Source organism: Mustela lutreola, chromosome 10 (assembly GCF_030435805.1).
Source record: "Mustela lutreola isolate mMusLut2 chromosome 10, mMusLut2.pri, whole genome shotgun sequence".
Taxonomy (NCBI): Eukaryota; Metazoa; Chordata; class Mammalia; order Carnivora; family Mustelidae; genus Mustela; species Mustela lutreola.
Window position 1 is genome coordinate 40723674 of NC_081299.1, and position 23347 is coordinate 40747020.

At 44.3% G+C, this 23347-nt stretch overlaps 2 protein-coding genes across 10 annotated transcripts in view; one reads left to right on the top strand and one right to left on the bottom strand.

The window, feature by feature from the left end:
- RNF11 (ring finger protein 11) overlaps positions 1-2951 on the top strand; it is a 39717-nt gene extending 36766 nt beyond the window's left edge. The window contains exon 3 of the mRNA XM_059138437.1: positions 1047-2951. Within this exon, the coding sequence (XP_058994420.1) occupies positions 1047-1218 (172 nt within the window). The 3' untranslated portion in view covers positions 1219-2951. The remainder of the gene's footprint in view (positions 1-1046) is intronic.
- A 6130-nt stretch (positions 2952-9081) lies between these two features.
- TTC39A (tetratricopeptide repeat domain 39A) overlaps positions 9082-23347 on the bottom strand; it is a 50237-nt gene continuing 35971 nt past the window's right edge. For all 9 annotated transcript variants that reach the window (XM_059138427.1, XM_059138430.1, XM_059138429.1 and 6 more), the window contains exons 9-18: positions 23187-23295; positions 22587-22654; positions 22440-22499; positions 21448-21609; positions 16689-16780; positions 14563-14683; positions 12569-12680; positions 12069-12183; positions 10864-10980; positions 9082-10300 (exon numbers count right to left, since the gene is read on the bottom strand). In XM_059138427.1, the coding sequence (XP_058994410.1) occupies positions 10177-10300; positions 10864-10980; positions 12069-12183; positions 12569-12680; positions 14563-14683; positions 16689-16780; positions 21448-21609; positions 22440-22499; positions 22587-22654; positions 23187-23295 (1080 nt within the window). In that variant the 3' untranslated portion in view covers positions 9082-10176. The remainder of the gene's footprint in view (positions 10301-10863; positions 10981-12068; positions 12184-12568; positions 12681-14562; positions 14684-16688; positions 16781-21447; positions 21610-22439; positions 22500-22586; positions 22655-23186; positions 23296-23347) is intronic.

Here is a 23347-nt window from a genome sequence, read left to right on the forward strand (position 1 = left end):
CCATGTGGATGACAGTTGATGTCAGTTAAAAATGATCCACCTGCATGAGTATGCTGGTGGCCTTGGGAAAGCAATTTGGCAACATGTCAAGGACCTTCTCAGGTCTGTACACTTTGAGACAGAGATCTATCCTAGCTTTATACACAAGATATTCACCATGGTTTTATTTAGAGTAGAACTATAGTTAAGTAGATTGTGGCATAGGAGTACTCTGGTAGATTATGCAGCTATTAAAATTAAGGAGTTTTAGTGATGAGGAAAATCTTATATCTATTTTTAATTTGAGGAATAATTAAGACAGGTGATTTGAATATGATATTTTACTTTTGGGAAGTTTTTGTCCTGAGAGCTCATTGTCTTGAGAATTCCTAATGAGGACATTCTCCTTTTAGGTTGAGAATGGTCTTGCCAACAAAGACATAATCTAATTTACTATGTTGATGCTTGGCTCTTTGAGTCATAGCATTTAGTGCTAGTATGTAAGATAATAACTTGTCCTGAATACTGACTTCTGAAATACTCTGTCATTGGGTTGCTTCTTAAACCTGTAGAATTCCGTGAACTTGAAACTAGGGTTAATAAAGAGATCTTTAGCTACAGCAGTCCAGTAAGTAGACTGAAATTAGTGGTGGTTTTTACATATAGTTATTAAAATGAAAACTATCTTACTCCTGGGCTTACACCAAAAACTGAGTTCACATGAAGTTAATCTGATGGCTTCCCACCTGAAGCATCACATTCTTCTTCATGTCGCTATTTTTGTAAGCACAGTTCTAGGAATGGACTTGATCCCCAGGTGGTCGGTCTGTTTCTCTTTGCTCTGTTCATAGCTGTCAAACTTGTGCAGATTTCCAGGGGATCAAAATAAGAGATTGTTGGATTAATGCTCATTAGAAAAAAATCAGTTTGCATGCTTTGGTAGGATGACAGGCAAGCCATTTTCATCTGTTCAGATGAACAGTCTTTGTAATGGGATTTTAAAGAGTATTCTAGATAGATCACTTCTCTAAAAATGTTTTCTGATTTCTCTCCCTCACCCCCAACAGGTGTGTTATCTGTATGATGGACTTTGTTTATGGGGACCCGATTCGATTTCTGCCGTGCATGCACATCTATCACCTGGACTGTATAGATGACTGGTTGATGAGATCCTTCACGTGCCCCTCTTGCATGGAGCCGGTTGATGCAGCACTGCTTTCGTCCTACGAGACTAATTGAGCCAGGGTCTCTGGTCTGACTTCAAGTGAACCATCATATTTGGTGGTTTTGATCTTTTGTCACTGAGCCCAAAGAGCCAGGGATTAGGAATTAAGATCATGCACAAAAGTTTCCTAAAAATTCCTGAATGGCTGCAGATGTTGGGGAAAAAAATACGTGATATTTTAGAAATTTAGGGGGAAAAGTAGGATGGTATTTTTATGTAAAGCCTTGACCCAGTGTTTAAAAATATAATTGTATTTAGATCTTGTTATGCTCCAGTACATAGGAATTGTGTAAAGTGTTACAGCAGCTGTATATGTTTAAATTGTGTGTGTTGAAGATTAGGAAAAAGATAGTGGTTGTTTTTCCTAAATGAAATAACTCTCTTTTTCCCCCCACCCAAATTCTTTTCTGAAGTTGCTGGCATTTGGGTCAAGGTTTTATTAAAAGCTACATTTTATAACACTGGCACAAAAAAAGTAGTTTTAAGCTTGTTTGCACAGTTCTTTTTTTCCATTGGAAATGGAATTCATTGCCTTAGGTCTTTTTAAATAGTGTATTATCGTTGGGGCTGGCTCTATGCTTGAAAACCAGTTTATTTATAACCTGTTGTAAGTGCTATATCTGTTTGCAGTTAGGAAATGCAGAATTCAAAGTGATCTCCTAGCTTGTAAGCAAACTGAGATGCACTATCCCTTTTCTATAAAAAACTGAGTTAATGTCAAGAAACCAACTCTAGTAAAGTGGGGTTTAATATTACCCTTTCCTATGTGTTTTATCTAATTATTTTGATTGTTAATATGGTAATTAAAAGTCAAGGTAAATTTTAAATATTAAGATTTCTGATTTATTGAGCTCGAATTATGCCACCATGCTTATGTAAAATGAAAGTGGCACCATGGTGAAACTGAGAAAAGTTGCTCAGTTGTAATAATTTTGATTTATTCTTGTGACCTCCTTCCCTTACTGTCTTGAACCATAGCAAAAGGATACTGCATCTCTTATTGTAGTGCTGAGGTTATTGAAGTTATATAAAACACATCTCAGTCTCTGTTTCTTGGAAAGGAAAGTCCTGCTGGCTGACTGACAAGTAAGCAGGGAGAATTAAGATAAATGTATTTCATGTTTTGCACACAAATGCAGAATTTGTATAACCACATGACTTCATAGTTGTGATCTCGAAGAGGGAATTTCTCCTTTTTCTTGCAGTTAATGTAAGAGCACTCTAAATCTCTAAGCTTCTGAAGTGTTAGAGGTAGAGATGGTCTAGTAAAGATGTAGTTTGTAATGTTTTATCCATTTAGCATGTGTTTATTTTTCCTTATGTACTCAAAGGTGACTTATTTGTTCAGCTCAATGATTACAACTAAGAATCATTCAGTAGCAAAAGGAGAAGCAATCTCAATCTAACAAATCAGAAATGTTTCTTATTTTATATTGAGTTGAATATTTGACTCTAACACTTTTCTACATACAAAACACGAGTATCTTGAGGGTTCTTCATAATTGCATTTTAGAGGAATTGAATATGCCATAAATACTTCTTAAAGATTTGACATTAGAATGTAGTATCCATATGTTGGTTAATTTTCTTATGAGCCCCATGACGGAAAGACTTAAAGATGAATTTGAGAAAATTGAAAATTAGATTATCAGGTTCTGTTAAATTGTTACATGTATCTTGCTTAAGTTTTTGTTCATTAATTTATATCCACCCAATTACATAAAGCAAATTTGGAGGAAAACCTGAAGTTGTGCAATATTTTCAGTGATAATTTTTTTTATCCTTGTGTTTTCTACTTATACATGATGTCTGTGTCATCAAGTATTATAATCAGACTTTCCTTTTTTCTAGATTGTTAAAATTGGTAAGTGAACTTTAAAAAAAATCATCTTATGTTGCTATTAGTCTTTATTGCAAGGCTTTTTTTGCAGAAGTTTGGCAGTAATATTGAAGGAACTAGTATTGAGCTGAAAAAAATTTTAAGGTACTTTGTATTCTTTAATTTTGATTTCCATACACCATGTTAAGAACTATCAATTTTGGCTTTTACTAAGTTAAATAAAGTTATAATACAGTTATAAAGGGCTACGGTTAGAGTTGATTACATAAGAATATTCCCCAAATTATCTAATCCTTTCTTGAAAATGGTGTATAAATTTTAAACAATGTATAAATTTAATCTCTAGTTCTGTAAACTTTTTGGGAAGATTTTTTTATGGTGTGGTATTTAATACCATCTAATCATAAATTTAGAAGCTTGATAGCTTCAAATTTTCTGAAGCTAAATTATAGGTGCAACTTTTAGATTTGGGCAAGATGTGTTCAAGGTTGGCTGTAGGATTTGAAATATATGAAAAGCCTGACCAGGAATCTTTTAAGTGTACACCCAACAAGTTGAAATACTTTGGTTCACAAAAAACCTTTTCCATTCTCTGAGTGTTCTTTATAGGGAATTTCTTAAATCAGGAGAACATTCCCCCTACTACTGGTGTCTCCTGTGTAATATAAGCCAATATGATTTATAGAATACAGTGAGCATTGTGTTAACATTCTTGTCATACAAAGCTTCATCATAAGGAAGCATGCATTTTAAAAAAGGAGTGACAGTAATCAAAAGCAGACCTGCTTATACTCCTTGAGACTAAAATGGTAAACAATAAAGAAGGTAAATTTCGACAGGATTCCAAAATGTAGGCAGTTGGGTGGTTAGCCCTGCTTAAAGGCATTGCCTAGCAGTTTCTCAGAGCCAACTGATTATACTTGCAACCACTGTAGTAACCTCAACTAATTTTGTAAGCCTTTAATTTTGAAATTAGTGGACATCAGAAAAGTTGGATTGGTTAGTATTTCAAGTACTTTTAAATTTACTTACTGAATGTAAAAATCATCTACTCTTTTCCTGGATGGGAGAAAGTCAGAGAAGATAGTTTAAAATCCTTCCTTCTGTATCCTCTTTACAGCTCCCCTGCACTAATCTTAACACTCAACTATACTTCCCCTAAGACACAGGTTGTTCAGAATATCTCCATCATGGGAAGTATGGGCTTAAGAGCCATCATCATCCTGAGCTGTTCTTCCTGACTGTGTTATATTAACCCTTTGGGGACTTAGTTGAATTCCTTCTAATTTCTTCCAAGTCTCAGTTCCTAAATATTTGGCCACTGAGGTCTCATTTCCATAAATTTCATGCCTTTTCTAATCATGAAGGCCGTGTTCCTGTTCACTTCAGAAATGAATCCATAAATACTAGGCTAGCCTGCCTGTTTAAAGACTGGATTTACCCATTCATGTATTTAAATACATTTTTTCCCTTAAAGATGTACACAAAACCTAGGTGCTTATTATTATTAATAAATGCTTGTTAAAATATAGAGTAAAATGTCCAGCTATTAAATTTTCATTGTTGCATTGAATGTAATTACGGATTGACATACTACTATTAAATGAGAATTTCCTGAGAGCCATTAAAAATGGTCTCTGAAAAATTTTTTTTCTCAGTTCTGTAGGTGAAAACATGTATTTGCCCATGGTTAGGCAGTGGTTTAATGCTCACAATTCAGATTTATGGCTTTTATGTAGTAATTCAAGTGAAATATAAGGATTTCATGGAGTAACTGTAAATGTTTGGTTGTATAATATAAACATCTTAAAATAGTACTTTTTCTGAGTGGTTTGAAAGATATAGCAAGTTAATTTTAGGTACTGAAGGAACGTTAAGTGGGCTATTTATTTAGCTCTGTACATTAAGAATTATTTTTACTAGAGAAAAAGAACCCTTTTTTAAGCTCCTAGGAGTTACATTACAACACATTAAGGTTTATATTAAAATGACATACAAATGTTAATAAATTGTGTGAGGTACATGTATTTTGGCAATATTAACTTAAATATACTTTGTAATTTGTTTTCTGAGAGCCTGTGGGTCTAAAAACATCCCACAAAAAATGATTAGCCCACTAAATTCTACCCAGTCCTTCTATAAATCATATAGTGGTTGTTTAAAAAAATAACTGCATGACTGAGTGCTTGCTGATTATTCAGAGGTTGATTGTCCAGATACAAATATCCAGACTTCACTTTTCCATTTTACCTTTTGCTATTTCCTTACTCTTTAGCTTGGAAACAGAAAATCCACAAGTCCCTCTTCAACCCATTTCCTGATCCATACAATTTTTGTTAGGGACTTCAGCAAAACTGTACAAAAAGGATTTGGATTTATCTGCATGTTTTAATTATTCACATTGTTCTTGTTTGTTTTATCACTCTGAGCAACAGGCATTAGCTCAGGACAACAGCTGGATCCATCTGATTTATGTTGCTGACAGACTAAAACCATTTACTGTTTTCATAAAGTTTTCAAGGCAACTTTAGGAGAGATACTAACTGTCCTTCACATTTTTTTTCCTTGAGAAGAGTTACTGTCCACTGGAAGATTTAGTAATCTTTGGATGCCTCCATAGAAAGTTTGCTTTTCTCTGCCTATGAATGAAGCAGCATTATCAATAAGGTATAGACTTTAAGCATCTAAAACTGATGGGGATCAAAGGAGGAGTAGCACCTGTATGGTTGGAAACCCTTCTAGAACATCAGTGTTATAGTGCAACAGAGCATCATCAGAGCAACATCAGTTGCTCCAGATTTCTTGTCCATGAGAAAAAGAAGTTGAGAAAGGTAACTGAGGGTTTGCCTCAAGAGTCTGGTCCTATGGGTAAACTGAATGCTTATAAGATTTGTTGGCTTTGCAAAAATAATGAGCCCAGCTTTTCTCAGGGAGGCCTCATAATAGTTCACCTTGTCATTTAGGATCCAGAACCAAGTCTTAAACATTGTGTGAATTGGGAAGACTGGATTATACTATCAAAGACATTGAGATTCGTCTCCAGCACTGGTCCATTCTTGAGGTATGGAAATGGGCTCCACTCTGCCAATTCCAGAATCATGCCACACAGACAGAATGCTCCATGTGTTCGAAGCAAAGGATTTCTGGTTTTTGAGCTATTAGCCAGTACCTTTTCCATCCTTAATAGTGGCCCAGAGGTCAATATAAGTCAGATCCAACATTAAACTGATAATTTTACAGTTTGAAAAGTAGTTCAGCAAAGCATGGGGTTTAGAATTCAGCTGCCTGGTGTAAAAACTTTCTGCTGCATATCTTTGTGATCTTAGGCAAGTTATTTAACCTGTGTCTCAGTTTTCTCATCTGTAATAGTCCGTACTTCATATAGTTATGAGAATTACATACATGTAAAGTGCTTAGACTAGCAAGAGGTAAACAGTGAGCACTTAATATTAGCTGTTTTTCCACCCAAAGCATATAGTATCTGGTGTTCTGAATGATTTACTAATGATGTGAGGAAAATTAAAACCCAGTCCATTTATATGTGAGGTGTTAGCTGTGATGTATCTGATTAAACTCTAATGTCAGCTTTTAGAAGTCCAGAGCAATCTTTAGTAATTGTCTTCCCAAAGGAAGGGCTCTGTTATATTTTGTCACTTTACAGTCGGCTTTATATACTAGAAGCAATTCATACATTCCTCATTTAGAAATGGATTTTTCAAGCCCCAAAATGAGGTTCCTTGTTTGCGGACTTAATCTGTTGGGTCGTGATGAACTTTGCACTTGATTTCAAAAGAGCTCATGCCAACCAAAGCGTAAAAAAAAGTCATTTTCCAAACTTAGAAAGCTGCATCTGAGGTTGTATGTATGAGAAGTTGCCATTTTTCTTGGTTTTCAGAATCTAAGCACCTTTCATTAGTGAATTCATTTGATGGTGCTAAAGAGTAAGGAAACAGTTGTTGAAAGTCTGTCAGGCTTTAAATTTGAAGCAAAGGAAAAGACTGTCTAGTCCTCATCATCTTAGAAGAAACAAACTTGGGAGTAGCTCCAGAGAAAAGCCCTTCTGGGTTTTTTTTTTTTTTCTCCAGGATTCAAGCACTCAGCAGGCTGAGGCTTTCTGAAAACCTCCTGGTGCTGTTCTTCAGTTGCTGGAACTCGTCCACCTGGGCCTCAGCCAAGTCTTGTGTTGGCATTGGCCTTTGAGGGTCCTGGCTTTGGTGTCAGGTTATGACTTTTTGCTGTGAATGACGAAAGCTGTCTTGGAAACACTCCCATTCTGACTTGAGAGATAAGGAGTAGGGAATCCTGCCAACACATGGGAGAGCTGATAGGGACCAGCACACTGCTGGCAGCCACCCTGTAAGTCTAAGGGCCTGTGACCAGTGAGAGGCAGAGGTAGACTTTCCTTTGTTGAGGTTCTGTTTAGATCATGTTACACAGTTGCTACTTCTTAATGGTGGGTTCCTCTGTGTAATAGGGTTTTAGACTTTACCCAAATGAAGATATTTGCTCTCCAAGTGTGCTGGGCTACTATAGAGGCCTTTGATTGAGAAAGCCTATAATTTCTGGTTGAGTTGCTTAGGTATATAAGGCTTTGGCAAAATGTAGGGAGGTGTCTATCTCTTGTCTTACTCTGGATATGAAAATCCAAAAATATAGTTGACCAGAGTCAGAATCAGAACCACTGACAGCAGGAAAGAGCCTTAATCTAGTGCAAATTATTAATTTTTGAGCAGGCCCATAACTTTCCCAAGGTTACTTATGAAAATTAGTAATAAAGCAGGGACTAGAAATTCAGGTCTCCTTACTTCTAGGCCAGGATTCTCCACCTGATAGTTGCCTCTCCAGGGCATATGTGCTGGAAAGCTCTGTACTATTAAGAGAATTAACAACCAGAAATGGCTACAAGAAGATAGAACAAGAAGCCCAGGACAGAATTTTCACCTTCAAAGCTTCCACACAAGGATCCGATGTTAGATACCTGACATTTTCACCCAATTTCACAAACATGTTTTTAATAGACTATCTCAAGCTGCAGGGGGGATAAAGGAGACAAAACCCACTGATTGCTCTTACCAGCCAGACTGTAGCTGTGACAAGACAGAGGTAAGGTGACATCAGCTAATTAATGAAGCCCAGCAGGAAATCAGTAATAACATTGACAAGGAAACCATCCTGGCATAAATTTTTTAAAAATAAAAGTGCCTATAATGAATGTTTAAAGAAAAGTTTTTTTGCTAACTCCAATTTTGCAAGCTGTGCTTGGTATATCCTGTGTGCTGTTTTTTTCTGTTTTGTTTTGTTTTTTTAAATACAGCAGTAGGTATTAGCCTTCCAATATGTGAAGGAACCACAGAAGGTCACCCTTATTCAGCAGCCTGGTTCTAGTCATTCCTCTCACCCTGCCCTGCCCAACTACCTAGAAGAGGCTGGTCTCCCAGAATACAGGCTTTAGAGAGCAAGCTTACAGAGGGCTTGCTGTCGGTGGAGAGCATTCTTGGGTGTAGTCTAATGAGAAAAATTTTTAATAGCATTTATGCCCTAAGTGCAAAAGATCTTGATTGAGGGTTTCCTGCTTTGTTTTCCTAATGAGAATATTGCTTTACTTAAAACCTGTGACTTCACAGAAAGCTAGTTGAAAATGTTAATAGATTAATTTACCCAGCCTGTGGCAAATTCAGAAGTTTGCTAAAAATCCAGCAATGCTGGAAGATTGGAAAAGTTGTTTGTGGTTCTTTCCTTTACAGAAATTGCATTCATGTATTTTAGGAGTCACATTTCACAGATGCATATTTACTATGTACATGATTTTTTTCCTTCAGGGAAATCGTATGCTGTCATTAGGCTGTGAATGGTAAGCTTGGTGTCTGGCCACTGAGTTTTTACTGTAACAGCCCCAGAGTTTGGAAATTCAGATGCTTTTAGGGACAGAAGGGTAATGTAAGTGTTTAGAGTAGCCTCTACCCAGTTCCAACTGATTATTGCCTTATTGTCTTATAGGGATGAGCCCAATGTCACCAGGTTAGATTTTCTTCTTAAATAAGAGTCCAGAAACCAGATTTATTTGTGAAATCTCCCCATTTTTAAATGTTAAGTTATTTTAAAAACATTTAAGGCATCATGTTGTCTAAATAAAACATACCTGGGCCATATGGCTTCTGATCAGACCTTCTGCCTTGCCCAAGAATTCAAGCAACACATTTTACTGAAATAAATGTTGCATGATCTCTTAAGTATATGTTTTATTACTTAAATATCTCCTTTCTCTTAAATGAAAAATCTAAAACATACACAACAGGCCAGGAATAACCATTCTAAGAAAAATGTTGTCAGTAAATAAAATGTACCTCATAGTGAAGTACAAAAGAATCTTGTTTTGTAAATTACTCCTAGTTTCAGTGTGGCATACAGTGAGGATGTGGACTGGTGTCTGAGAACCTTCCCTCTTGGCTTTGGCATAGAAAGGGCCACACAGCCCCCCTTCTGTGAGGCCTCAGCAACTCCCATTTCTTACCGGTAAAGTTTGACCTTTTTCTCTTTTTCCTACGGAAGAACTCACGTGTCTTTTTAGTGAAGTAATTTCCATTCAATTTTGTTTTAAATTGGATAGTGACTAAGGGAGTGGAAATGAAGAGTAAGTTGTAAGGTAGTGGGTGTCAGTGTGCAACCTCTACACCCAACCCTCAGAAGCCCTGATGGCCCTTCTGGCCCTGGAAGCGGAGACATTGCTGAATTTTGAAAAGTATCATAAATAGGTTTACCTCCAGATCAGTGTGGGTTAAAACAAAGATTTACAGGTGGTGGTGTTTGTTTTTTTAGCCAACTGTGATCCCATTAATATATTTCTAAGGAAAATGTAAACTGTTCATACATTCTCTTAAACATCACAGTGAAAAACAAGTACCCGTATGTGTAATAGGGCAGGCAGAGGGCTCTACCTGCTCTGTCCTTGGTAAAGGCCCTTGGCCACACTGGTGAAAATGCCGGCTTCCCTTCTGCATGGATACCTATGTCATGCCATCCCTGGAGCACCAGTGGACCCCAAAGGTAGGGCGGGGGAGGGGATCTTTTTGAAATGTTTCCAGGAGCTCTGTCCAGCTGTCTCTGTCTTCCAGCCTGGGAGTGCTGCATAAAACTACAAGGACACTGATGAGACCATGGATCTGTTGCCATTTTCTAGAGAAGACTTGGCTTGGAGTATAGCTGCCTGGATTCTAAAATGTGTCCTTGACTCCATGGAGTAATTCTTGTAGTTTTGCCTGGAAAAGACCAGAGAATCAGGCATATAAAGCTGCTCTAAGGAGTGCTTTTCCTTCAATCTGAACTGTAAGAAACTACCAGGCCAAGGAAGATTTTCAGATGCTTAAAATTGTCCAAAGAAAGAGTTGGGCCTTGTCCAATAGAGAGAAACAGAAAGGATGTGTAGCCCCTCACCTTGGTATTGTACCCTGTGGAGCCACTCTTAATCCTGTTGAGTCACCAAGCTTTCGGGAATGATTTTAAGAAATAAATCTGTGGGGCTAGAAGGCAGGAAACCCAGGTCTTCCTACCAGGCCAGTAGTTAGCTTGTGGTATGACCCTGGGTAATTCACTCGCTGTTTCTGGGATTCCAGTCCTTATGGCAAATTGAAGAAGCCTCCCTAGACCAGGAGAGAACTGGGTTCCCAGGGACACAGGCCCAGCCTCTGGACTGCCCTAATGTCCTTACCAGCATGCTCCCTCTCTGCTGCCTGTGCTCCTTCCCCCCCAGCCAAGGTGATCTTCTGAGCTGGGTGTGGGGGGGGGGGGGCATAAAGGACAGACCACGCTAACCACGCCTTACTTGGCAGTTTCCAAGAGTTTGACAGCCTCTTCGTTTCTGCCTTGCTCCATAAACAGTAGGGCCAGCTCCAGCAGGGCGTTTGGGATCAAGTAGTGGTCATATTTAATCTTCTTTTCACTATGGGACAGAGAAGGACATGGCTTACAGGCCCCTGAGATAGTCTTCAGAGTCTTCCCAAGCCTTGCCCGAGTAGAAGGATCTAATCCATGCCTTCAGGTGGGGTTTCCAGATAATGAATCCTAGTTGGGGAAGGCTCCCACTACATAGCCATAGAAAGGCTTCTGATCCACAGGAGAGCCTTCCAGTTCTCTGCACCTAGGGCCCCAGTTCCCTGACAATTTATGGTTCATCCTATGTCCTTACCCCATGCCCACCTCTGTCCCCAACCCCCTTTGTCCAGGTTAAATGTTCTACTAAATTAGGAAGTCTACTGTCCCTAGACTGGCGCTTCTGACCCACCCTCCATGCTGCCCCAGAGATACTCTTTTAAAACCTAAATCTGCCCTGCTCAATACCTTCCTGATCTTTTCTGTCTACAAGATAAAGTTCAGCCTTGTAAGTAAAACATTCAGGCCCTTTTCAGTCTAGCCCCCGTTATTTCATCTGTAACCTTTCCCTCTATAACTTCATCCAGGAAGGGAAAGACCAAATCACTGTAACCACAACCTTAGGTCTTTTTCCTGTGTCTGGGCATTTGTACATGTTCTACCTACTCCACTTAAAATTCCTGCTTTCCTTTCTCTGCCTAATAAACTTCCCAGTTAATATGGCATCCCTGGAAAACCTTTCTTGGTATCTTGCATTATGTTCAAGTCCCTCCTCAGAGCACCTGCTGTCCTCCCTACTTTTCCTGTAACACAGCCCTGATCATACCAGATTGTGTTGCCTATAGCGGTCTGTAACAGTTGTGCTCCTCAAGTGTGGAAGTGAATTACAAACTCGAGGCACCATTCACCTGAAACTTCAGTGTGGATGGACTCCTGTAGTTGGCAATCTGATAGCCCCAGGGAATGAGGTCTGAATGATCTGTGCCCAGCAAGGATCCTGGCACAGAACAGACACTGGTACAAGTGTAGTGAATGCGGGCAGGCTAGGGTCAAGCTATGGAGTGCATGTGAGAAAGGAGAGAACCTGCCAATTCTGCCCAGGAGACATGGGCCCAGCAGAAGGCCACCTGGAGTGGGAGCAGCTGCAGAGGCACTTACTTGGAAAAGATGCTCCTGAAATTCTCCTCAGCTTCCTGGACACGGCCCAGGTATTTCAGACAGAGGCCTTTTAGCAGCTTCACCAAGCACTCATCATCCACTGAGTACTCATTCTCTAAGAATAAGGGAAGAAGACAGGCTTATTTCTCTAACAGTTAGTCATGGAGTCCCTACTCTGCTGGACCCTGGGGATAGAGAGGTAATTCACACATGGTCTCTGTCTTCAGGAAGCTCACATCTGGGAAGGACAGATACCGAGACAGTGACAATGTAGTGAGATCAGGATTGACTTGAAGGGAGAGCCCAGAGGAGACTTTGACCCTAACTGGGGACAAGGGACAGCTTAGAGAAGCTGCCACTGAAGCTCAGTCTTAGAAAGCCAAAGGACTGTTAGCCATGATAGAGAAGGAAGGAAGGACATTTTTAGTAGCAGGAACCTTTAACTATAAAGATCTATGATCTGACTCAGCCTGGCAGGTTCAAAGGCCGGGATTAGTCACCTGGACCCTTTTCCAGCATCTCTTCAGCCTTGGTGATAATCCCAAGTATCCCGTCTGTGAGTTCCCGCTGCTTCCCAATCACAGCGTAGCCATTCCAAATGTACATCATTTCCTGAAGGCAGGGGAGCAAGTCAGTCCAAAGGTTTCCTCCCTAGTGGGCCCTCAGTTTCCCCAGGTGTAAAATGGGCAGCGCAGATCCAGAGGATCACTAAAGGCCCTTCTATCTCTAATCCTTTATGACAAATTTCAGTCCAGCCTATGAAGTTATGGGCTCGAAGGGGTCATGGCAGGGAGCTGCACATAGTTTTTAAACTACTCCTCTGCTCATGGCCTCCTTGGGTGGTTATCATGCTCTTTCCCAACCTCTCTGTGTCCAGGCTGTGATCCACAGGACTTTCTCCAGGAAGTCCTCCTCCCTGCTAGTCTGACAGGACCTCCCATATTGGAAGAGCTATATTTATTTAAGCACTTCGGGATTTCCAGTTGCTGTTAAGACTGTCACCCTGTTTCTCTTCCCCCAAGGCACTGGGCTTGAGTTACCATCATGAAACTATGCAACACAAACTGATTCCTTTCTTTGCTTCAACTGCCAGGAATCTCAGAATACTAAATGTTCATTTATAGTCATTCCATTAGCATTTCCTAAACTATGAACCCAGGCAATAGATGTGAAGGTGATTTGCATACAAAAAGTTCTAAAAAGATGTTATTGTATTGGTTCTTGTTTCTTTGTTATAGGGAGGGAATTTAAGATTAGAATCAGTATTCCTCAAATGGTGTATATGGTCCCAAGTTAGCAAATGTTCCTTCAAAAAAAAGAGGTCTGTGGCCAAATTAGTTAGAGGGAAAATCATCTTCAAGCTTATTCTTGGAAACTTACCTATATGTTTTATATAAAGGCTCCAAAAAGTCCACAGTGTATAAACCTTGTTTAGGCCAGTCTTTCCCAAATATATTTAATCACAGAAACTATTTTAGGCATAAATAGCATTTTATAGACTATTATAGTTTGGGAAATATGATTTTGATTCATAAAATATTTAACACAGTTAATCAGCTAGTTCCCATTACTGCTATATGAAATGGACAATTACCATTCCTAATTTTCCATTAAGGGAAGGGGAATCCTATCCAAGGGCAAGCACATGGTCAATGAATAGTGGAGCCAGGACCATAAAAAAGCAGTTCCCTTTCCACTTTTCTGGCTACCTTAGTATCTGAATAACAAAGACTCTTAACAAGCTAGAACCTTCTCAAGTTGATGCCTGTCAAAATCATGCGTGGAATTAGCGTAATGGTGGTTCAGAATCTGGGCTCTAGAACCATTCTAGGTTTAAATTCTAACTCTTCAACTCACTAGCTGTGAGACCTAGATAAGTTATTTTATCTTTCTACTTATATCATACTATGTATTAGAAATTTTATCTTTCTACTTATCTATTAGGCCTTTCCCCTTCTGTAAAATGGGGATACCACCAGCATCTGATACTCAGCGTTGTTGTAAGGATCAAATAAGGCAATGGGTGTAAAGAATAGTCAGCACCCAGTAACATAGTCAGCTTGTTTACTACAGAGTTGACTGTAACATGGTCCCAGGCCCGAGACTTGGTCCAGTGAGGGGGACAGAATAAACCATTACAATCCTGTGATAAAACTGAAATGGACAAATGGACGGGTGGGAACACAAACAGCTGAGTGATGCTCTACCCTGCGCACAGGGGTGTGGGCCTACTCTTTCACCTTGAGGCAGCTGAAGCCTGCTTACCTGTCTCCCTGCCCCCACCATACCAGTACTGCCTCAGGCCAGGTCTGGTCAGGCCTATTTGTATGCTTCCCTCACAGTCCCAGGTAAACTGTGAAATCCTTTCCAGGCCCTGAGGCATGAAGGTCTTTCTCCCCCAACCACTTCCCCTGGCCTTAGCAGTATCTCTGGCTTTCAGCTAATCCCCACAGTCCCAAACAAGTACTGGGACAGTCTAGACCCTCCTACCCACCAGAGCAGGGATTGGCAATGAGATCGGTTTGGGAGAGAGGTAGCGTCTGGACTTCCGGATAGCAAACTTCTCTGTAGGTAGAGATTTCCCAGCAATCTTGAGCTTTAGGCCAGGCACTGCTCTGTGAAAGAGATGAGGGGAAGAAAAAGCTAGAGAGGACTGAAATTTCCAGCCTGCCCAGCCTCTGCTTGGCTCCTCTCTGGGCCTCAGTTTCCCCAGTTTATATGAGGGACTGTGTTGGACTCACAACCCGTGGCTGTGGCCTTCTATCACAGGGCCTGCCCACAAACCTGACCACTTCCTGAGGCTAGGTAAGAGGGCTCCACACCAGGGGGCAGAGGTGAGAATGTCAGCAAACACCCCAGGCCTGCTTTGCTAGTTGTCTTGCTTCCACTCTTGGGCCTCATTTCCAGAAGGCCCAGCAGAAGTCTGACCCCAGTTTCACAGGGGAGATTAACACCCAGAGAAAGACCTGCCCACAACCACACAGCTCAAACCTTTAATGAACTTGCCACGTGAGTTGCGGCCTCCTTAGCTGTTTCCAAGGGCAGAGTATGTGTGTATCTAGGCAAGCCTCCACATCTGGGGCCTCACCCACCCAGCTCCATTCCCACCCTCCCAATTTCTGCCACAGTTGCTGGCTGTGGCTGTGACCCTCAGCCTGAGCCATCCAACTGGATCAAGTTGAGAATTTCCCTGCCAAACACCTCCCCTGCTTATTCACCGTGGAACCTCTCTGGGCCCCCGTTATCTCTGAATTTGAGACAGTGATATGAAGGGGAGCAGAATTTGTCACCCCAAAATATGGCTCTTTGGCACAAGGACTATTTTAGGCTAAGAAATAGCAGATACAGGAAAAGCTCTGAAAACCTAGTAGCAGCTGCCCTTTCGTAAGAGACAATTATATTTATAAGCGAGATTTTCCATTTATAAGGGCTTCTCTTCTATCTGGAAGAGGATAATGATAAGCCCTAGAAACTTTTTTTTTTTTTTTAAAGCCCTAGAAACTCTTAAAGGAGAAAGCGGACTTGATCTGCAGGACTACCTTATCCTCCTTTACTTTGCTTTGCCTGAAAACCTCCCAGAATTGGCTCCCCACCCTCCCAACATCTTCTGTTATCTTTAGCTGGGGATGATGTTTAAAGTGATGGCTTGGGCCGTTTCAGTAACTCTTTTCCTGGGTCTCTCCCATGTAAACAAGATATACATGTTATTAAACTCTGGTTTAATTTTCTCCTGTTAATCTTTTATTCTTAGGAGTAGGGGGAGTATCTCAGCCAGTTTCTAACCAAGATCCTAAAATTATGGAAGGAAAATGATCCTTCCTCCCCCACAGATACTTACCTTCCCAGACTTTCTGGAAGAGCTATGAGATGGAGAAGAGGAGGCACTTGGTAAATATAAACACCCTGCCATTGTGACAGCAGTTAGCAGGAAGCTCAGGTTACCACCACTCCCAGATCTCCAAGTTGGGGTCAGCCCTCACCCCTGACTGGAAGAAGGCCTGAGGCTCCTTCCTCAGCCTGCTGAGGATGAGCCCTGCTCTAGACCCTTTGCCGAAGGCAAACAGCAGCAGAGATAACAAGAAAAACAGCTGCAATTTAGTGGTTCCAGGCCCCTCACCAGGCTCTTCAACATAGTTTCTATTTGATTCACAAAACAACCCTGCAAAGCAGAAGTGGTTATTCCCATTTTATAGCTGCTGAAATTGTTCACAGTGCTATAGCTAAGAAACAGCAGAGGCTGGATTTGATCCTGTTTGATTCCCACATTTTGGTCCTCTACTGAGCTTGAGAATAGCAGTCTAACTCAGCAGAAGGGGCCTCCCTGAACCTCAGTGTCCACATCTATCCTACTGACCAGAAGAAGGCGGCTCAGTGGAAAGGATGTTGACAAAACCACTTTCTTGGGGGTGGGGAGGTGCCTCTGAACAGATTCAAAGGGCTGGAACAAGCAGCAGCTGGAAGTGGTGGTGGTGCAAGGGAAGGAGGCACATGGGGCGATCCTGGGGGAGCGTCAGGGAGCTCAGAGCCAGGGGAGGGGAGTTAAGAAGCCGGCCACCTCCCTCCCTGGTGCCTACAGCTCAGGGTGGCTGTGGGCGGATGTGGCTGAGACCTAGGACCCACCTAAACAACTCCACTTCATCATCCCCAAACGGCTTGTAATCCTCCTTTCCAAACATGCTGAGGTAGGCGGCCTTCATGTAGATGTAGGTGGCCTGTGCAAGGCAGAGCAAGAGTGAGAGATAATCAGCCCCCCTTCATAGACCTCCATTGCCAAGCCCCAGGGGAGAAACTAAGGGTGAGGAAGCCGAAGAGCCTTGGGGACTTGAGCTGGGAGCAAAGTCCAGGAGATGCCCACATCAAAGCTGCTTCCCTCCCTTCTCTGATGCAGCGGAGGGAAGGACTCCAGCAACAAGTGGGTGTGCGGGGCAGTGGGTGTGATGGACACACAAAGGGCAGTAAGGGCTTCTGAGAAGCAATTCCTTCAGACTGGACCCTTGAGAGCCAATGGGAAGATTCACAGAGACCTGAGAAAGAACTTTCTAGACAAGGCAAACAGTCTGAGCAAAGCCAGGTAGTAACCGAGATGTGTCGTTAAGAAGGCGACAAATAGGCAGCATAAAGTATGGAATGTATAAACAGGTGGGAGGCCAGAGGAGTGAGTCAGGGTCCCTGTGTATAACTGCCTTCCTGTGTGTCAGGCACTGTATATATACCTCACCTCAATTGATCCCAAAGACAATGCCAGAAAGGAATCTGTACCTGGCCTCTGCTTCCTGGGACTGCAGAGCTTCTGGGGCAGAGCTGGAAGTGTCCCCAGTTTTGTGCGCTTCCAGGGCCTTGCCCAGTGGATCCACAGCCAGCCCTGACAGGGAAGTGCCGCAGTGCAGAGACCCCCATCCCCACCCCAAAGGTACATCCCTGAAATCTACTCCGGTTTCCTGGGAGTCCAACACTCGAGAAACCTGGCTCTATCCTGCCCCCCAGTGGCCAAGCCTTGAACCTCAGCTCCTGCCATCGGAGACTATGGAGAAATACCTGCAAATGGCTCCCAAAAAAGTACAGGGGGTAGAGAAGGAAAGAGAGCAAAACGTCGTGGATTCTCAGGAAAAGTCAGAAAGCAGCCTCCACCTGGGGCCCCTCTCGGGCTGAAGCTCAGGGTTACTCCCAGTTCCACTCTGCCCTCCACACTTCCATCTGCCCTTCACAAAATGAGGAAGCAGGGGTGGTGAAGAGAATATCCCCACTCTTTAACCTCCTGGTGTCACCCTTACCTTCTCCCTCTCTACCTGGCACTAAGTCAGCAAGTCAGCATGATCTTACCTCCTCTATAGCTCTGGAATCCCAGTGGCCTCGCTCTCATTCTCTGCACCAGCATCCACCCCACACTGCCCTCACTCCAGGACATCAGGGATGTCTTTCTCCTGCCCTTGTCCATATGGTCTCCTAACCCATCTCCTTGCTCTCATCCCTGTCCCTGCAAGCCATTTCCACACCACTGCCAGTCTGTTTTTGATTTAATTATTTTATTTAACAGAGAGAGAGCATGAGTGGGGAAGGGGCAGAGGGAGGACAAGCAGACTCCATACTGAGAGTGGAGCCTGACATGTGGCTCAATCCATGACTCTGAGATGGTTACCTGAGCTAACACCAAGAGTCAGATGTTTGACCAAATGAGCCACCCAGGCACCCCACTCTGATCTTTTTAAGGTCATATCAATTCCTCTTTGAAATCTTGATATCCCCTCATGCTTAGGATAAAATCCAGACTCCCTGTAATGGACTGTAAGCCCCTACACCATTTCCTCCCCCAGTTTCCTCTCCAACTTCATGTTGTTCCCCCTCACTCGCATCACTCTAGCTACACTGGTCTCTGGGCTGTTCCCCAAATACAGGAGATGCACTCAGCTTCCCCCTCCCCAACCCTTGTATCTCCAGTGTCCTTTGCCTGGAACACTCTTCATTAAGAAATCCATATGGCTTGCTCCCAGACTTCATTCCGGTGTCTTCTCGGACAGGCCTTGCCTGACTTTTCCTCACTGCATATACCAGCCTGACATTATATTCTACTGAACACCTATTTGTGTGTTTCTTATCCCTCTTCCCACTAAAATATGGAAGGGTCTTTGTTCTGGATGTCCTCGGGACCTGGCACATGGGGTGCCCAACAAATGCAGGAGGGACTTCTTAGAGCACAGATCTAAGCCACAAACATGAGGTGCTCTCCCACTGTCAGGCTGAAGCCCAAACACCCCCTTCAAGGCACTCTGTGACCTGCTTTTCTGACCCCTCTTCTGCCATTTCTCCCCCATCAGTCCTTAAACTCCCAGGCCTTCACCTGTGCCGTCCTTTTGCCTGGGATGTCATTGTCCCTCCTCATCAGGCTCATCTGTGGGCCTCCTGTAAGAGCCTTCTGGTATCCCTCAGCTACCCCCAAACAACTTACCCTTATGGAGTCACCAGATGTTAGGATGGATGCAGTGACCTAGAGTTCTGAGACCCACAGACATCCAAGTTGCAAGGGATGCTATGGGGCCACATGGACGGAAAACAGCCACCTCCCTGGGTGGGAGTCTGGTCTCCCCAGGCTTGTCTGATTGACCAGTGATTTCACACATTTATTTTTCTGGGTAACTCCACCAGGCTCTGTGTAGACAGACAGTCCTTTGTCCTCAAGAAGCTTACAGAGTGACTTAGGGGGAAGGACCCTCCACAGTACCCCTGCACTCCCACCTACAAAGCCCTTCACCAGTGACACAGAACACAGCACCCTGCGCCTCTGTCCTTGCTGCTCTCCTCACTTGGAGTATCCTTCCACTTCCTCCACTCAGCCACCCTAAATCCTCCTCTGTCTTCCTGGCTTGGCTGCTCAGGGCTGCCTCTGAGCTCCACTTAGATTCCCCCACTACGATGCTCAGCACAGCACTGTCCCCACTATGTGTGTGGCCATCTCAAGCAGCAAGCACTGGGAGAAATGCAAAGGCTTCACTGGATGACTTGGCACAGTCCAGGCAAAGAGGGATGCTGAGCAGAGGGGATGATGCGTATGGCAGTGGCCACACCCTAAGTCCCTAGAGCTGGAAGTTGGTGGATTCTGGTGGCCAAGTGCTACAATTAGGAATGAATGAGGCCCCAGAATTCAAGGTGCTACAACCCTCACTTTCACAGAAAACACTTCTGAGGAAAGCACTACAGAGAGAGGGGGCTGACCACCTCAAAGTCAGTGAGCTGGCAATGGAGCTGACTCACAGCCAGACTTCCAGACACCTGGGAGGCCTGGCCTTCCCTCAGCTCCTCCCAGCAGCTGCGAGGCCACCCCAGGCCTCTTCTTCCCTGTGTATGTGAACCCAGCTGCCTGCCTCCCTCCACAGGAACACTTCTAGGTCACTTTAGTTCAACAAGGTTCCCTGAGGTTGTGTTCCTGTTAGTGGTGGGAGGTGATGCGGAATGAATGCCAGGCCCACAGGGACTGGGTCTGAGGGAGCACCTTCAACAGCAAGGTGATCTCAGGGCAAGAGGGACCTCCTAGGTGGGACTTAAGGTAACAAGGGAAAAGCAAAGGCCTTTGAGTCACACAGAGCTGTCTTCAAATCCAGTGTCTGTCACCAGCAGCTGTGTGGGCCAGGGAAGTCACATACCTTCTCTTGGCCTCCATGCCCCTGTGCACCCAGTGGAGGTAACTCCTACCTCATCGGGTGTGCTATAGAGAAACAGCAAGAGCAGGGCACACAGCAAGAGCTCAGTGAAAGCCTGCACCCCCTCCAGCCCCGCCTGCCCCAGACCCAAAGAATTTCCTTTCAGCTTTGTCTTGGCAGAGGTACTGAAAAGGTAGGGGAGGGATGAGAAATCAGGATTTCAGGTCATTGAGACACATGGTTTGTGTATTTGCCAATACCGAACTGGATGCTCTCTGATGATCTCTGTGATTCTAAGAGTCTTAGTTCAGCATTCTCTGCTATCTTTACTGTGATGATAATGGCTAATACTTGTTTTACCACTTACCATAATGTCATAAGTTTTCATTCACTGTGGGCATCTGCTGTGCCTTATTTTGCCTTTATAGCATCTCTTTAATGCCTCCTCCCACCAACCAACACTTTTTCTGGGGACCTTATTTTTTTCTGGAGAACCACGCCTCTCCTATTCTTGATCCATGAGGAGTCTTCCCACTCCTGTTTCCAAGCACTGACATGTGATCTATGCCAGACCAGTTAACCTCGACTGTGGGACTATGGTTGAAACCAAAGGGAAGATGTGAGTTAGGGTCAGGCAGTCCATAGCCACCCTGTCACAAGGAGAAAACCCTCCTGCACGGCAAAGATGTCAAAGGGCAGAGTATAGCCACAGACGGAAAAATGTCAAGCCCAGGTGACATAATTTGAATTCCTGGATCCAGCCCTACCTGAAATCATTTGTGCCTAGAATTTTCAGTTCTATGAACCAAAGAGCCTTTTGTGTTTTCAACCTGCATAGTCCATATTTAGTGGCCACTAACCCCAAGTGACTTTTTAAGTTTAAATTTGAATTAAAATTAAATAAAATTGAAAGCACCCAGTTTGCACTAACACAATGTGCCCATGTAGCTGGGGGCTACCTCTACCATAACAGAATGTTCTCTTAGACAGCGCTCACCTAGACAGTTGGGCCCTGCTTCTGTCCCTTGTGACTAAAAAATCTTGACTGACACTGTAGTTCTAAACTTTATCTGCTCCTCACGGTCTTTAGTTCCTACCAACCCTGAGTCCTCTTAGAACTTATGGCTCTGTTAAATTCCAGCTGAAACAGGCTTTCAGTCAAGGGTTTGGCCCTGGGACTCGGGGCCTCATGGCCAGACAGGGTTGGCCTGGTCCCCCAAGAGCCCCAGCACCTGGTGTCAGCCCACCTTGGACCAGGAGTTCTCCTTGCTGAGCAGGTCGGCATAGAAGTAGGCCATCTTCCACTGGCCCTTGTAGGTGAAGCACCACATCAGCTCCCAGTAGCACATGTGGTGGAACTGCTTCCAGTGCTGCTGGGCCTCACAGCACTCCTCGAACCGCTGGATGGCCTGCGGGCACCTGCTGGTCAGCCTCATGGTCCCACCACCCTGCCCCATTCCATAGCAAGCCCAGCCTCCTCCAGCGCACAGTGGTCCAGCCCTGTGCCAGGCTCAGGGAGGGAGAGCAGGCAGGAGTTCTGGGCTCCAGGCCTGGTTCTATTGACTAAGTCTTCTAGGACGAGCTTGGGCCCAGTTACTGCCCCTCCCTGGGACTCTAGTCTTCCTACACAGAATGAAAGGATGGGATGGAGCTGTAATGGAAGGACAGGAGGCAGTGGAAAGTATTAATATGAAAGTGATCCATGGTTTGTGCCTCACAGGAAACTCCAAAGTTTCCAGGAGCTCCCATGAAAGGACCTGGACTTGCTGCTTGAGGAATCACAGCCAAGGCCAGATGAAGACCCCAGAACTCTACATTGTACAGTCCCTCCTGGGGACTCAGCCAGACCCGTGTCCCTCCTCTCTCGAACCCCTTCGATGGCTCCCTCCCATCTATGGAGACCCCAGCCAGGTCATCAAGGTGCCCACCTCACACCCTGGCACTGCTGCTCCACTCGCAATGCCTGTCACCATGGCCTGAGTAAGCGGGGCTTCCCACCCCAGCTCACCAAAGGACCTCCGGGTGCAGGAATGCTACAGTCCTGCATCTCCCCGTCAGGTCTTCCTCACCACGAATGCCACCTCCTCCCTCATCTTCCCAGGCTGCCCCATTCCAAATTGCTTCTCCCACCCCTGCTCTCTTGTTGGTTCTTTCTTGGAGCCCTCCTTCCAGAGTCCACCCACTGGTCTGGGAGACCACAGGGGTCACCAGCACTGGCTCCGTCCCCTCCCTTACTCACTGTGTCAACATTGCCTTTTATGGCTTCAATTCGCCCGGCGAAGAACAGGAAGATGGCCCCCTGTAATGACACGCACACAGATCTGTGTGGGCACGCAGGGCACACGTGGGCAGGGGCTGGTGCCAGCAGGAGGGTGGGGGGGCCCACCTTAGGGTATCGCTTCAGGTAGGGCTTCAAGAGCTTCTCTGCTTCCTCGATGTTGACATTCCCGGTACCTGAAGGAGGCGAGGGAACAGCACATATCACCATCACCGGCTCTTGGAATCCCCCCGGCAATCTACCAGAGGCTTCCTGGGGCCTCCTCTTCCCTCTCTGTGAAATGGGGGTAATTCTTCTACCTCCAGGGTGATGTGAGGATTAAATAAAATAGTGCTGACATCAGCCCGGCACACCAGCCAGGCTCAATAACCAAGAGCCCATGCCTGCCTCAGTGGTACCCACAACCCCCAGGGCCCCCTACAGGGCCCTCACACCCTCTACAAGGTGGGCATGACCACCCCATTTCACAGAAGAGAAAACTGAGGCTGGAACCTGGTCACATTGTGAGGAAGTGAACGGTCGGCAGGCCAAGTCACAACACTGCTGACGCAGCTTCGTTGGTTCTGGCTTCAGAGCCCACCCCCAGCCCTAGGGGCCCGAGCAGGGTCTGCAGCTCCTTGCCCTCTAGTCCCCTGCCCTGAGAGCCAACCACACCCTAGATGCCCCCTTCTGGCTGTCTCCCCGCTACCCCCACGAGGGCACTCCTACCGAGCACAAAGGTGAGGAAGGTGTGGTAGCAGAGCAGCAGCATGACACAGAGCACAGCGCGGAAGCTGTGTCCGGACGCTCCCTCCTCTAGCTGCAGCAGCCCGTAGTCCTGGGGGAGAGAGAGCGGTGGGCTGAGGCTGGACCCAGGCTGGGGGTAGGGC